At 38.8% G+C, this 17,111-nt stretch overlaps 1 protein-coding gene across 7 annotated transcripts in view; it reads right to left on the bottom strand.

Moving 5' to 3' along the window:
- BCAT1 (branched chain amino acid transaminase 1) overlaps positions 1-17,111 on the bottom strand; it is a 151,853-nt gene that overhangs the window by 95,835 nt on the left and 38,907 nt on the right. For all 7 annotated transcript variants that reach the window (XR_012373972.1, XR_012373973.1, XM_025879859.2 and 4 more), the window contains exons 6-8: positions 15,067-15,230; positions 7,547-7,689; positions 2,573-2,658 (exon numbers count right to left, since the gene is read on the bottom strand). Coding sequence is in view for 5 of the 7 variants with exons in the window: in XM_025879859.2 (XP_025735644.2) it covers positions 2,573-2,658; positions 7,547-7,689; positions 15,067-15,230 (393 nt within the window). In the remaining 2 variants the exon portion in view is untranslated. The remainder of the gene's footprint in view (positions 1-2,572; positions 2,659-7,546; positions 7,690-15,066; positions 15,231-17,111) is intronic.

Below are 17,111 nucleotides of genomic sequence, written 5' to 3'. Positions count from 1 at the left end.
TTAAGAGTTTCTTATGAAACCACTCTCTGGTTTCATCTTGTTTCATTTTTCCCTCCCTCCCCCATGATCCTGTCTTGTTTCTCAAATTCCTCATATGAGGTCATAGCATCTCTAAATGAGATGATCAGAGAATATAAAATAAGACGGTCACTATAAAATACATGGTATATTATCAGACAGACCAGCTTTTTTAGCCTTTATTTATTGCCAAGTCTGAGGTCTCACAAGATAAGGCACCCCCAGTGCTAATTAAGGTATGCTCTATGTTAACAGTGTCTTGAACCCTATTTATCATAAAAGAATATATCAAATAATATTAATAATTATAGCTACCATTTATTGAGCACCCATTGCATGCCAAGTTCTCTCACTTTTAAGGTGGGTATTATCATCCCCATTTCACGGATGAGGAAATTAAGGTTCAAAGGGAGGCTAGGTGACATCCCTAAATCCACACAGCTAGTTAAATGGCAGAAACTGAACTTGAACTCAGGTCTGATCTGACTGGCTCCAAATTTCCTCCTCTACTAGGTCTTCCATGGAGTGAAAACATAGACTGAGTTTCACTATCTGAAATATTTCATCATTTTAAAACATAGAAAATATATTTGGACTTTGAGAAATTGCACTGTATATTTCTTCCTAAATTCACTGATTCAGTTGACTTTATAGCAGAAATCCTCTTCCTTCTCTTTAGTATCCCACTAGGTAAAATTTCATCCCAGAATTACTGGTATAACCTCATCGACTTCTGCTGAACCATTCGAACTTATTTGCTTGAAGATAGGAAATAAAAAAAAAAAAATTTGATGTTTTTAAGCTATCTGCTTAAACAATCTGTTTAATACTCATTCTTCAATCTGTTTCATTCTCATTCTTTTATGTTAATGGTTAAAGTTCAAAGTCTGTCTCATCTTATTTAAAAAAAACTATCCATTCTTTGTTGCCTTTTTTTTATTAAGATGAGAGTATTTTTTAAAACTTACAGATCCACAATAGATAAAAATGAAAATCACAGCCCTTGGCAAGATTTAAAACATTAGAAGAAGAAGGCATCATGCTGTAAGTATGATTTGGAAGGGTAGGGAAATATGCCTACAATAGAAATACGGCTTTTTGCAAGTTTCAATTTATCTCAGCCTGCAGTTGCAATTATGCTGTTCAAAGGTAAGTAAATAAATAAATAAATAAAATTCCAGAAAATCAGCCAAGTTAACTGAAAACAAGATGAGCTCTGTGTTCTGGAAAAGAAAAAAAAAATCTCTTGTAAATAAACAGAATTGTTTTTACTCTGCTCACCCTTACTTATCTTTGGACAATTTCCCCTGTCTGGCAAGTAATGGTAACCCCCCACATGCCTCTTGGCATTTATGTCTCACTGTTTTAAAATAGCTTTTAAAATAAATTACAGCTAAGGAGTCAAGGAAAAACTTCCTCCATAATAACCTATTTTTCAAGCTAGCAAATCATTAGTGTGGGAAAGCATTTCCACTTGCAACTTGTCATCAAACCTTCTGTACTTGGTTGATTTTTTTTCTTTAATAAAACAAAAATTACTGAGCTTCGAAAATACATCTTTCCAACTGCAAACATATTTAGGACAGGGCAAGCTGTTTGAAATTATACCAACAGTTTGTAAATGTCATGCCCAATGTGCCAGCCAGCATGTGGCAGTTGGGTCTTGTCTACTTCAGGGTTTTGTAGAATTATTTATAGCACATTTCCTTTATTTCCAAAGCCTTTTCCAGAGAAACTATGCTAGTCCTCTCCTAGATAATATGTGCGTTTCTAAACATTTGTCCTATTAATACTGTTTGACCACAGTGTGCTCAAAGTCTTTTCATGTCCCTTGGAGATCATTTTAACACATGGGTCAAAAGTTCCATCCAAGAATCTTTGCCAGATAACCAACTCATCCAACATTCATCTTGAGTATGTTATAAATGTCATTTCAATACCAAATGGTTTAACATGCTTGCCCGTGTCACATGGATCAGAAACTCCACTGAAAACAACTACATTTGCCTGAGTGTTTTGACTTTAAAATAAGCATGTATGTGAATTGGGGAGGACAGGGGGCAGGAAGGAGGGAGAAAAAAGGCAGCCAAACTAATAATGTGATGTTAGCAAACATTTATATGTCAGTAAAATTCTTTAATTTCTCTGACTACCATGGTTACACTGGAATAAATAGAGGAAAGGAATCACCGCCAGTTGGAAACAACACACTTAGACTGGAAAAGTTCAGGACGGGCAAAACAGTAGCACATGAAGTATAAACCAGGTGAGTTGGTAGGAGACACCTGGTAAAGAGCGTGAGATTAGTACTAGAATACTGCCTCACGAGGATAACTCCCCAAACTGTTTTCTCTCTGCCCTTCCTATAAACAATACTTATTTAGTGGGGTTGCCAAGACAGTCCTTCTGGAAGAGCTATTTCCACTCAAGTCAGGATTTAAAGATTAGATAACACTGGGTGGAACCACAGAATATTATTTCAACATGAAGCCGGGCTTATTTCGATTACTTTCTGTTTCATGCTTATAAAGTTGTTCGTGTCAAAGGCACCCACCCACTTGTGTGCCAGGTCCAGGATGCTCTGCCTTGTCACTCCTGGAAGAATGATGCCATCTAGCGGAGGAGTTGCCAGCTCTTCTTCTGTCAATTAGAAATTGGAATATTTTCAAACTTTAACTACATTAGCCATGCCTTATATTAACAGCTATTTTTAAAAACTGTTTCTCGCAACTTTGCTAGTAATAAACATGAAGATGATGTTACTGTTCCGCATTATCTAACTTCCCAAATCAATTCACACTTCAGGTAACTCTTTATTAAAAAAAAGGAGGAGGAGGAGGAAGAAGAAAAAGGAAATAAAGCCATTCATCGAATTATCCTCAATTTATCTTTACCTAGTAAAAACCGAGATGATGTTCCACTAACAAACAGTAAGAGGAACATTCTGAAGTCAAAATTTACCTCTGTGGATTAATACTGGTTAGTAATTAGAATCATGTAGATAGACCGGATGCAGGAACACTGGTCATTACCAAAACATCTAAGAATCCTGTGGAGGAACCCAGCCTCAGGAAGTATGTTTGCCTATTCAGGTTGGTCACTGCTTCTACACCACCCTTTGTAGATATACCTATCTATAGTGATTTCCAAACCTGGAGGAGTATCCACATCAAATATGGGGATACTGACTTCACCCTCTGCAATTCAAATGTTAACGGGCTCAGGGTAGGCTCAAGCATGTATGTGGCTAACAAAGAAAAAAGAAAGAAAAAAAGAAATCTGAAGAATCAAAACAAAATTCCATGGGTGATTTATGGAGAGCCAAGGCTGAGACACTGGTCTACTACTATCACATGCATTCCTAACCAACACAAGGGCCAGTATGATGATCTGTCTACAAGAGTCAGCGTGATCCAACAACCACATAAGCTCTCCTTACAGGAAAAGTCTCTAGTACTCAACATCCCCTTCTCCTCCCCACATCTGGCATCCAGGAGTCTAAATCTAGGGAGAAATTTAAGCCTTAAATCATCACTTTATAAAGATGTTGAACCTTGTAACAGACGTGTTGCTTATCATGTGTTTGTAGAGCAATAAACAAGGTATGCTTGAAAGGATCACCAGGTAGCAAGAACTGTAGAAATCACGCTGGTATCTTTAAGCTCCCCCAAGCCATTTTAAGCAGCTAAAAAGGACTTGAGAAATCACCTCATGCAATCCTTACTTTTCAGGAAAAAAAAAAAAGAGGCTCTCTAAACATAAATGACTTGCAAGACTGGTAACACGAGGGGAGAGTCAGATCAGAACTTATGTGTCCCAACACTGGGGCCACTGTCCTTTCTTTTAGTATCCTGTGGTCAGGGCTCCCCTACTCCACTGTGGTTCCACCAGATGTCCCCAACAGCCAAGCTGTCTGGAAGACCAAAACTCTATATTCATGCCTGTGTCCCCCAAACTTGGTGTTGTGCCTGGCCCAGTGTGGTACGTAATAAGTGTTTCTGAATTTAAAAATAAATAAATAAATGAATGAATAATGCTTTTTGCTAGGAGACAGCAGCATGATTTTTTTTTTTTTTGAAGTTTGTTTCTAAAAATCATCGGCTGAAAACCACTTTCTGGAAAGGAGAAAATTTGTTCTTGGCAATGTTCTTAGGGCTACTCTTTGTCGTGTTTAGAAGTGTTGATCTCAAAATAAACCTGTGTTTTGCAATAGCTAGCTAGCTGGACACATAAATGTAGGGATCTATGTGTGTGTATGTGTGCAGAGACAAACATACTTCCAGTGCCTCCAAACTGGACCTTTCCTAAAGCCTGCTGAGCTCTAAGACTACATAAAATTAAATAAAAACAGAGGCCTCGCATGTGCAAGTGCAGTTTTGTGAAATATACTTAACACCCAAAACCGTAACCACTAGCCTAAGGTCAAGGCACAGAACATCTGTTTCTCTGGTTGCCAGACAGAGATGATGACATGACAACATTTGGGTGAGAAATATTCATTTTCCTCTGCAACCACAAACATGCTTACAAGAGCCAGAACTAGCTCCAGATTGCCCAACATGAGGAAAACAGAGCCTACAAATACAACTTGTTTTTGACAAAGAAATCATTTGTAGGAGATGAAGAATTTAGAAGCAGTAACGGCAGAAGTCATCTGTGACATCCCAAAGTCACTTTCTTAAAAAAACCAGGAATGTGGGTTTGTATAAGTGCCCACCGTCAGCACAATTATTATTTATTCAACAATATATTGAGTGCCTACCATGTACAGTTGGCTTATCTCTGCATTATGCATATAGCAGTGAGCAAACCTGATATAACTCCTGTCTACTTTCTAATAGGTTGAGGCAAACAATTATTATGTTAAATAGTATGTTAGACTATGGAGAAAAAAAAGAAAGAAAAGAGGGAAGGCAAAGGGAAATGCTAGAAGTGATAGGAGAGGGAGTCTGCAATTTATTAAGATGTTTGAGGAAAGCCTTACTGAGAAATGGATATGTGGGCAAAGACTTGAAAGCAAGGAGCAAGGCACGCACACATCTGAGAGAAGACTGCTCCAAACAAAGTCTATAAATGCCTGATGTCTGAGAAGGCTCATGGGGCCCGAGCCCAGACTGAGCAAATCAACATTCATTGCCATGATCATTCTCCCAAACTAACTCTAAACTCAGCCACACAACTGGGTCTTATTCTCAGAGTAGTTCCGGAGTCCAGTGCAAGGTAAAATGGTTTGTTCCAGCTGTGACTAGGAAGCATGTATGATAAATTACTCAGCACCACAGTATAGCAGAGAATCAGTGCTGTGAGATCTTACTCCCAGGGTCACTGTTACTAGGATCAAAACCACACGAGTTACAGGCCAAGTGCCACAGACAGCTATGGTGCACGGCACCGTGCTGTGAAAACAGATTATTTACTTTATATACCTTTCTGGAGCAGCCATTCCTTTCTGGAACTCTACCTTACTGTAGAGTTCCCTCAATGTCTTTTGCTTTTAGCCCAAAGGTTATTCCTGACATTCTATTGACTTCTCTCATGGTACAGTCCAAACATTTATTGCACTTCCTTTCCCTTTACTTAAAATTTCATTTGCTCTGTTAGGTGAACATGCACAAGTTGAAAAAGCATTAAAACTAAAGCTATCTCAGGCAACCATAATCTGAATAGTAACTCTTAGAGGGCACGTATTGAATGGAGCACTGGGCGTTATGCACAAACAATGACTCATGGAACACTACGTCAAAAATTAATGATGTAATGTATGGTCATTAACATAATAAAATAAAATTTAAAAAAAGAAAAAATAAATAAAATTAAAAAACCCAAAAAACAAAACAAAACAAAGATCTGATATATTTTGTAAGAGTCAAAAGACAAATTCACTCGTGTCTATTCTGACCTTTAAAAGTCATGGTAGAAATGGTTCATGATTGTTCTTTGGATAAGGGGTAATTTTTCAGCAGGCAAGTTTCTCCTGTTTCTGGTTAAATCGTGTAGCTCTGATTCAGACTGTACTTATAATCCTGACATCTCCCATCCATAAATAATGATGATACCACTTCTGTATGACGTAATTGTTTTTGTTTAGGGTTGTGTGGTTTTTTGGGGGGGGATCGAGGTTGGGGGTAGGAGTGGGCAGGTGGAAAGAAGGAGTTGAATCAATATATTATCTCCTACTAAATACAGAGTGCAACACTGGCTGTCATCTTTCAAGCATAGCTTTCAATATACGTCATATGCAATGACTCAAATTTAGCAATCACAAATATTCCAGTATAAATTTTGTTTCTAAACTGTGTCAAGTACAAACAACAGGAATGAAAGAATCAGCATGATCTGCACCTGGCTTTTCAAATGCCAAGGATTACCAACGGTCAACCCAAGGACAAGGTGTACTCACCACACCTGTTTATTCTACATCTGACTGGAATATAAGGCTCATCTTATTAGTCTCTGCAACTAATGCTCAAATTAGTGCATAGCTCTGAAGTCAGCCACATCTGAATCACCATTTTCCTCTATTAGTAGCCAAAAAAACAAAAGAGCAGTAAGTTACTGTAGCTATTTTAAAATAAAAATTTCACTTAAAATTTTAATTGAAATGAATACTCAGACCTTATAAGCATTTGGAAACTTATATTTCTAGTCTCTAGACTCAGTACTGTGAAATGAACAGCCTAAGAACATAAACAAGCCTAAAAAGATGTTTTTAAACTTTTATGACTATTAAAATTCTAATGGAAATAAATGCATATATCTGTATTGTTCCCCATTATTGGTCATTTCATCCCATACCTAGACATTGTCAACACTTTGCTAAACCTCTATGGTCTCTGCCAACTAACTGAAAAATAGAAAAGAAAGATAATGAGCATTCAGGATATTTAAGGCAATGAAGAAAAACAGATTTTTATAGTAGACACATATTAACAGGTTTGAATGAACCAGGATCTAAGTACAATCCCAAAATGGACCAATCTGCCCTTAAAAGGAGTGTGTCTTAATCAAATTGAGCTCCAGTGTAAATCTGGAAGATTTCTGATGTATTATCAAAATATGTAGAAAGGGCAACAGCTGTTATACAACTTTTAGCAAGAGAATACAGTAAATTTCATATCAGTAGAATAAGTAGACTATGCTTATCACTGCAGCATTTTATACATGCAGCATATGGTGAATGACCACTGAATTGATCTGAGACCTATCTCTAAATGAAAGGGATTTTGGACAGGAAAATGGGTGAGAAGATGGCAGAGGGGATAAGGCAACAAATCTTCAAATCACAGAGTCTTAAATTCCTTAAGCTGACATCTCAGTAATAAGCACATCTTGAGCCCAAACCCCAAAACAAAACCTTTACAAATTCTGTGAATTTAAACTCATTTCTACTTTAACAACAAAAGCGCAGTAGTTCTTAGCCTTTGGGCTCATGCTACTTATTCCTTATTCTAAGGTCCTCGTTCTTTTTTCTCTAGCCCTATTGAAAATGATTGACAAATTGCAAAGAGCTGAAATCTGAGTGAATTACCTCCATCTTCATTTATCCAGTAAAGAAAAAGATTCATAGTTCCAACTTCGGTTATCTGATTATCCTCTCCATAGAGCCACAGAACCTGCTGACAGCCGTGGTCTGCTGCTTCGCATTGGGCAAAAAGTGATGAGCCGTAATTCCTTTTAAGAAAGGGGAAACATATTGACTATGAATATTCTACCCCTCCTCTGCCACCTTCCATACTAAAATCCTCAGGTCTTTAATTTGTATGTGGATGTAGTCAATGCACCATGCACGTGTGAGTGTGTGTGTGTGTCTGTGTGTGTGTGTGTACACTAGTTAACTGCATAACATTAAAGGAAACTCATTAGACAAACTAAATGATCTAACTGCACTCACGTGAGAGAGAGAGAGAGAACACAGCAAAATTGTGGAATCCTAAATTGAAAAGTAGAGATAATGAGTACAAAGATAAGTAGCTAAGTTAATGATAACAGTTAAAATTTCTTAGGTATTTTTTCACTTTCCAAGCAATCGTCCAAGAATTATTTCATTTAAACCTCACACCAATACTCTAAGCCAAACATGTATCAAATTACATGAAGTAGCAGAGCACCAAGCTGTGCTCTCTTAGCTGAGACCTTTCAATATATCCAAGAGACAGCAAATGCCCAATGTCTAAATTCTCCAAAAGGTGGGACAAAATGTTAAAAATCCTGATTTTAACCAAAAGTATTCCAAAAGCCCATTTTTCTCAACCTGCACTATTCATCCTAGATTATTCAAAATTAAGGGAAGATAGTACATCTTCCTAGAATAACAGTTTAGTTTAATATTTTAAATTTGTCATCTTTTATTAAACTTGAATGAGAAAATTATGGCATATATTACAAAATATGGATGAATGTTTTAGATAAAACATAAGAATCCTCAAATAAATATGTTTGCTAGCCTCCCTAAGCCCCTGGTTGTATAATTCACTTTCCCCGGTTTTCACAGGACATTAGCAAACACGTTTGAGAAGCACTACCAAATGAAAATCGAGGGCTTGGAAAGAAACCCCAAACCCGCCCTTGATTATGATGCCCCCAAACAAACATGCAGAAACAATCAAACATACGACAATAACTACAACAAAGCATTAATGTCAGCTTCCACAAAATACGCACCTAGGCCTTTTAAAGGTCAAGATTTTACATCTGGTCAAGATCAGAATGTCTAATTAAAAGTATCAGTTAAGCACTAGAGCCACATTCACTCACCGTGGCTGTCTGCCATTTTCTTTTGCACAGCTTCCCGGTCCCACTATATTCTCTTTGGCCCTTCCTTTGGAGCCAAGTCATTCTGCTTGGGTTGACAGTCATTATACCTTGCCCTACACAACTGAAATAAAGGGTGGGCATGTAACCTAAGCTGCTCATATAAGCCCTTCTTTGAATGATTCACTCATTCATTTTAATGTAGGGAACCTGAAAGATGTTATTTTACCCTCTGGGGGTAGTGGCAGCCTGTTTGCTATGACATAAGCCTGAGGTCTATTGTGTTCATGATCACCACCCTTCACAGGAGAAAGCATCTGAAGGAGGAGAGCCCTAGGCTAATGCACAGGCAGAAGCTACCACAAGAGATGGAGGGAGGAGGGAAGCAGAAAGGGAAGGGCAAGAGAGAGAGAAACAGATTGGGGAGAAGGATAGCGCATGAGCAGGACATACACAAGGGCAAAAGAAACTTAGCAACAATGATTTGAGCCCCTAGAGGGCCCATCGCTACCTTCCTACTTACATGAACCACTCAATTCATTTTCTGCTTAAGATGGTTTGAGTTGGTTTCTTTTTTTAAATATCTTTTTGTTAAGTAATCTCTACACCCAGTGTGGGGTTGAACCCACAAGCCCAAGATCAAGAGTCACACGTTCCACTGACTGAGTGAACCAGGGACCCCTTGAGTTGGTTTTCTGACTTGCAACTCAAAGAATATTGACTAATAACTAAAACATTCTAGAAAAACTATGGGAAAGAGGCATTATATTATATGGCTATAGCAACATGGGTCTTGAGTTTATTCACATCAAGGTAACGTAAGATTCATTAAAAGACCTTCAAAACGGAGCACCTAGTTGGCCCAGTCAGTTGAGTGTCCGACTCTCGATTTCGGCTCAGGTCGTGATCTCAGGGTCGTGGGATCGAGCCCCACGTCAGGCTCCAAACTCAGTGCAGAGTCTGCTTGGATTCTCTCTCCCTCTGCCTCTCCCCCCTGCTCGTGCACACTCTGTCTCGCTAAAATAAATAAATCTTAAAAAAAAAGACCTTCAAAATGCAGATAATAAAATCTAAATTATCAGAAAATCTAGAGAGGATACAATTCTTTATATAGGAGGCTTTTGTTTGATGACCATAAAAAGTTGGACCGCCCAGATTAAGAATTAATGTTAAATAAGCAATAATGGAGTTAAAATTATGAATACTTTTTAATAATGAGGATAAATGAGACTTCAGGGGAAAGTCCAATAGAAAGAGCATGGGTTTGGGGCCAGCAGACCAAAGTACAGCTCTTGAGCTTCTACTATTTGGCTACGTGTGCACTTAAGTAAGTCAGTTCATATTTTTGCCTTAACGAATTCATCTGGCAAATACAAATACTTGCTTTATACACTGCATAGGGCTATTTGGAAAAAATGAAACAATAACAATAAAAGCTAAGAAACAGTGTATGTGAGCCTCTTATATCCTAATAAAATTAAGTTTTTTTAAAAAATAATAACTATTCTAGGGCACCTGGGTGGCTCAGTTGGTTAAGAGACTGCCTTCTGCTTTTTTTTTTTTTTTTAACATATAATGTATTATTTGAAGCGGGGGGAATTGGAGGGGGAGACGAACCATGAGAGACTATGGACTCTGAGAAACAAACTGAGGGTTCTAGAGGGGAGGGGGTTGGGGGGGTGGGTTAGCCTGGTGATGGGTATTAAAGAGGGCACGTACTGCATGGAGCACTGGGTGTTATATGCAAACAATGAATCATGGAACACTACATCCAAAACTAATGATGTAATGTATGGTGATTAACATAACATAATAAAATTAAATTTGAAAAGAGAAAAAAAAAAAAAAAAGAGACTGCCTTCTGCTCAGGTCATGATCCTGGAGTCCCAGGATCAAGTCCCACATGGGGCTCCCAGCTCAGCAGGGAGTCTGCTTCTCCCTCTGACCCTACCCCCCATGCTCTCTCTCATTCTTTCTCAAATAAATAAATAAATAAATCTTTAAAAAATAACTATTCAATTTCATTTGACTTTTGCCTAGTTCATAGACATAGCCATTGAGATTTTACCAGATGTGAAAATAAACGATTTCTCTCATAAAATGCTCTTTATTAAAAAGAAAATTTTCACAGCATGAATAACTAGCCTTTCCAAGAAGTTTCTAAAAACACACACATACACACTTTTGAGAATGTTAGCTGAATTAAAACCATGGTTCCTTAGCATCATGAAGCTATTTGGGCAAGAAAGAATTAAAGACCTCAACCGTTTCAATACATTGAAAGAAAAAGGGTTTTTATTTGTTCGGTGCTTATCTGATTGATTGATTACTATATTCTATAGATGGTGTTTTTCCCTCAATGAGTTTTTCCTCAAAATTCTCTCCCAGGCGTAAACTGTATTATTAACATCCCCAGGGTCATTAATATTTTGATAATATATTGGGGTTCCCTCCCAAGTGCCACCAATATTCAGAAAAGAAACACATGTCCTTGGGAGAAAGAGAAAAATGAAAAATTTTGACAACTGTCTACACAGAAAAATTTTAATTGTACATGGAATAAAAATCTGGGAGAAGATATATTAAATACATCTGTCCAAAAGAGTAAATTCTACTGTGTGAAGTCCAACTGATTGCTCCTAAGGCAGGGTGTCCAGGAGATGAAATGAGAAAGCAAGCAAGCCTCACAGTATCAACTGTTGTCTCCTGAGAGGATACTTAGTACTTGCGAGGCAGGGTACTGAGTACTTAAGTCCATTATTTCACTGAATCATCTTAAAACAACACTAGACTTTATTCTACTTTGGAGGACGTAGAGAAAGAGGGTACTTAATTATGTAAGATCACACATATATAAGTGTAGGACGCTCAGATGTCTCTGACTGCCAAGCCCATGCTGTTAACTGCTAGGTTATAGCACCACATGTATTGGCAGCTTTCTATAGGCCAACCACACGGTCCTAGGCACTTTATATTATCCTGCTCATCCTCATAGGTGAGCTGGGTATTACTGCCCTAACTTCATAAATGAAGAAACTGAGGCTTAAAGCAGTTAAGTAACATCCCAGGACAGTAAGGTTTTTAAGCGAGGTCTATCTGACTTCAAAGCTTGTATTCCAAGTACACAATGAGAGTAAAAATTAATTAATTAATTAAGATAGAGTGGGGGCAGGGCCAATTCTTTCCATATTAATAATGAAACTAACAAATTGGGAATAAAGATGTTAAGATGATGAAAGACCTTCTTCTAACTCAGTGCTTCTCAACTTTGGCTTCACATTAAAAAATTCCGATGCTCATAGAACTACCCTATGACCCAGCAACTGCACTACTAGGTATTTATCCAAAGGATACAAAAATAGTGATTCGAAGGGGCACATGAACCCTAATGTTTATAGCCACAATGGCCACAATAGCCAAAATATGGAAAGACCCCAGATGTCCACTGGCTGATGAATGGATAAAGAAGATGTGGTATATAAATACAATGGAATATTACACAGCCATTAAAAAGAATGAAATCTTGCCATTTGCAAAGATGTGGAGGGTATTATGCTAAATGAAATAAGTTAGGTAGAGAAAGACAAATATCGTAAGATTTCACTCTTATGTGGAATTTAAGAAACAAAACTGATGAACACAGGGGAAGGGAAGAAAAAATAAAATAAGATAAAAACAGAGAGGGAGGCAAACCATTAAGAGACTCTTAACTATAGAGAACAAATTGTTGCTGGAGCGGAGGTGGGTGGGGAGATGTGGTAATTGGGTGATCGACGTTAAGGAGGGCACTTGACAAAGTGAGCACTGGGTGTTATACGCAATTGATGAAGCACTAAATTCTACCCCTGAAACCAATAATACACTCTATGTTAACTAACTTGAATTTAAATAAAAATTTTTTAAAAATTCTGATGCTTAGGCTCTCGCCGTGGAACCCAGAGAGAGGAGTAGTTGGTAAAGCTGATTTCAATTTGTAACCTCAGGTGAGACCCACTGTGCTAGAACTCTCCTTCAGCTGTGTGCCATTGTATTACTTTTCTCACTTATGCATATTTAGATATAACAATAATATTATCTCTGATGGCTTTCAAAAAAGTGGAATAATCTGAGAATAAAAAAGAAAATCCTTCTCTCTCTTCCTCAGATTTACTGAGAAAGCAGTTAAATCTCCTTGAGCTGAGGAGAATCAATAGCCATTTAATAAATGCCAGTTGACTATAGAGGTCCTAAAAAACTTGGAAGGTAATCATTGAATTAATTGCTTTAGAGAAGAAGCAATAATAAAATCTAAGGGGGCTGCCAAATGTCTTTGCCAACTAAATAGGTTGATACTAAATGAAGAATCTTGTGTTTCCCTTGCACTTCTTTGGCTAAAATCCACCCTTCGGGTTATAGCCTTCCCAATTGTCATTTCTGCTTTTATTTATAAGATCCTATATTCTCTTCTCTAAGAGACTTCACACCAACTTCCATTGATCATGGTCCACCTGAGCCTAATGAGTCAAAGTATTAATTTTTTTATAATAGACTTTATTGTTTTAAAGCAGTTTTCGGGTTTACAGAAGAAGTAAGCAAAAAGAGTTCCCCTATGCCCTATCTCCCGCTTCAGTTTCCCCTATGAACCTCTCACCTTAGTGTTCACTTGTCATGACTGATGAGCCAACACTGACACGCTACTATTAACTGAAGTCCATAGTAACATTAGGGTTCACTCTTTGTGTTGTACAGAAAAGAACGGTTTTTAATTGGCCTCTAGTGACCATGTATTCCGTTGATACTGCATTATATCATCTTTATAATAAGTAACAACCTATCCCCACCAGTAAAACTAAAGATTTCCCTCCAATTTCTCAATGTCCCCATGTGCTCTTTACCCTGGGCATGTAGGGGGGAGTTGGAACGTAAGATTGAGAGGAAAAACTAGCTTATTATGACCTCTTCATCAAGACTGATTTACTGGAACGTGAACTCTAGGGGAAGTTCTAACAAAGTGATACATATGGTGTCAGGAGTGCATATGCTCTGGAAGAAGTCTGAACAGGTGAAAAAGATATCAAGAGAATGCACAAGAGTAGTCATTTCAACCTGACTAGCACAGCACATAGTCAGGAGGGAGTGCTCCACGCCAAAAGGAAAAGAAAGGGACTTCTTGGTTTAATGGACTTCATTAGGATTTCTCTAGCTACTGAGAGAATGCGGCTGCTACAAATGCAGTGAGGAAGGACCCAGAATGTTCTAACCTTTTTTTGGCCGGGGGGGGGGGGTAGAAAAGAAAAAGAAAATACAGAAGGACTCCAGAGGGTTCAAAGCCAGCTGTCAGCGTCTCTCCCACACCCTAGAGGCATGTCCCCCGATACTCCCAGGGCTCCCTGAATCTGCACGTGTTCCCCAAGCCCAGAAGCTGCCACCGCGTCACCTCCCAGTAAGCTGCCTGCATATGTGATACATATCAGTGCTTGAGGTACACGAAGGAAGAGGCCCCTGGTTAATGTGGCTATTCCTGCTCACCCATAGGGGCATTCTCCTATCATGGCCAAGTCCACCGCTGAAATTGTCTAACACTTTTCAAATGCTCTTTTATTTCCAGCCAGCTACATATGGCCAATGAGACCAGCCTGACAGAGCCAAAGCAGGGCTGTCCCTCAGCCAGCTGGCAGCAGGTATGCCTACAATCTGTGGCAATGAAGACAGCGCTTGAGTGAAGCGGGCACCTTCCCCAGGCAGGACTCCTTGGAGCCAACAGAGAGCCTCGGCCCCAGCAGCAGATGCTCTTTAAGGCCCCCTGTCTGCCTGCAGCCAGAGCACCAGCCTCCAGAGGCTGTGAATTCAAAGCACTAATGTTATTCCTGCTTTAGTTACTTATTTCAGTTCTTGCCTCTCCATCACATTCGATGGTTCTCCCTTCAAAGGGTCACAGGTTATCCTTTGAACTAGCACAATTTTTTTTTAAAGATTTTATTAGAGAGAGAGAGAGAGAGAGAGAGAGAGACAGCACGAGCGGGGGGAGGGGCAGAGGCAGAGGGAGAAGCAGACTCCACCTGCTGAACAGGGAGCCTCATGTAGTGCTGGATCCCAGGACCCTGAGATCATGATCCAAGCCGACGGCAGATGCTTAACTGACTGAGCCACCCAGGTGCACCTGAACTAGCACAATTTAACACTGAAGAGTAAACACAAAACAAAAAAAGGGCATTTCAACTTGAATATTAACATATGTACTTGGACTGATTTGAGATGGCCATAACTCAATGGTTGTGAGGGACTCTTTCCTTTAGACAGAAACTAATATTCACTTACCCTCCCATCTTGCAGTCCCCAGTCCCACCTTTCCAGGCTCTCACGTACTTTGGATTGGCCCACAGGGACACTGGCTTAAAGGTTCCACTTGAAAAATAAGGTCCCACTGGGCTCAAGATTACAAAGAGCAGGGCTTTGGTAGGCTTCTTGACTCCAAGAGAAGGCTGCAATAGAGTAAAAGTACATACAACTGTTAATTTAAATGTAGACACCAGTCTTCAAGTCTAGAATAGATCTGTAACTATCTCCCAGAGGCGCTGTCTAAAGCACAGGAGCTGTTCCTTCTCAAGCTGAGTTACACAAAGCCAGATGGTCTTTTAAGAAGAAAACACAAAGAAAGGAGTGCTGAGGATTCATCTTGCTTTGCCTTCTGAGTTATGATTTTAGGGGAAAAGCAAATTTGTCACAATTTTTTTGTGAGGAGGGCGAGGGGAGAAATATATTTTTGACAACCACCTATATAACACCTTGCATTGATTGGGAATTGAAAAAGGGAAGAACCCAGACATGATCTTCATCTTTGGAGAGGAAATGAAATATTTGCTTTTCTAACTTCCCCTTCTGTGTTCACAGATTACTAACCACTTCAAGACATGCCAGGGCCTCCCGCAGGTGGTGAGTATAGGTGAGTGTGCCATTACTATACCTCCTGGTCACAGACAGCAGACAGCAAGAGCGGAGCGTTACTAGAGGCAAAGATACTAGATGAGATCAATATTCTCCCAAAAAGCCAGAGGATGAAGGACGCAGGAATTTGTGTCATGAATGACAACGACAGAACATGGTCTTTCCCCACAAACACTGTGAAATCATAAGCTAACCATGCAAAACTATGTTGTCTCCAGCACAAAACAGCTATAAGTAATTACTCAGTTGTTTACTAAGGAGGAAAACTGAAAGACTGAAAGCTTTGAGGGTTGTGTATTATAAAAGCAAAAAAGGCCACTGTGCTATTCTATGCGATTCAAGACCATCAGGAATAAGAAAACAAGTCCAGGACTATTACAATGACAGTCTCAGGATATAAAGTGCTTATGTCCAGTCTTCAGCAGAGTCCTGTCTGACTAGATGGTGGTAAGAGTCTGTCATGGTAAGAATAAGAAGAGACTCAACTCCAGCTGATTGTGTGGCTTTTGTTTTGTTTGATGAACTGGCTAAAGTGGGTCTGGGGATTTTTTTTTTTTTCTGAATTTCATTCTATCTCCCCTCTACTACCCATTGGCCCAAGGCCCTCACTCACTACCTATGCCCAGATCATCAAAAATCAGGTAGGTAAAATATTCATGGGCATAAAAAATGTATTTGTATATGTGCACATTGATGCCATCTGAAAGGCACGCAACCCTCAGAAAATGGGAAGATGATTCCATTTGCATTCCATGTGAACATGAGACCAAGAAAGGCCTGGATGGCCACAGTCAGCAAGAAACAACAGGTTCTGGTTTTTTACTTGTTTGGATTTGTTCTTAGTTGGGGCTAAACAGGACTCCCCTACCAGTAAAGAGTGAAAAGCCTTAAAGATTCACTTGCCTTTTTTTTTTTTTTTAATTTCATTGTTTGGGAGAAAAACCTTCAGAATAATAATACATACCTATCTTTCTTCCCAGCTTTGATAAACATTGACTAACTTACCTCTACACTTTTATGAACCCTATTAGTTAAGTAAACACAATGATTCTTATCAGAGGAGCTCTGAAGTTTAATACTTAAAAGAAAATGTTTCTGGACCCTCACATTGAGTAATAAAGAGAAGCTTCCCAACATAACTTAGAAATGCAATCTGCAGCACAAAGCCTCAGTGATTTATCTAGCTTCTAAGTTTCTGAATAAAATAGCTTATTTGTGGACAAACTGATAAGCATTTTATTAGATACCCACACAAATGTCTGGACTTTTTTCACTCTAAACTCATGTATTTTTCACAACCTGCATTTTACCAAAAGCAATAACATCATCATGGAAATTTTGTTGTGGGATACATTTCATCTTACTCATTTCCTTCCCCTGACTTTGACAGGTCATCTTGCATTTACTCCACTAGATGG

Source organism: Callorhinus ursinus, unplaced genomic scaffold (genome assembly GCF_003265705.2).
Source record: "Callorhinus ursinus isolate GAN/ISIS: 27379988/994484 unplaced genomic scaffold, GSC_fseal_2.0 scaffold27, whole genome shotgun sequence".
NCBI classification, from domain to species: domain Eukaryota; kingdom Metazoa; phylum Chordata; class Mammalia; order Carnivora; family Otariidae; genus Callorhinus; species Callorhinus ursinus.
This window is presented reverse-complemented; position numbering and strand designations above follow the sequence as displayed.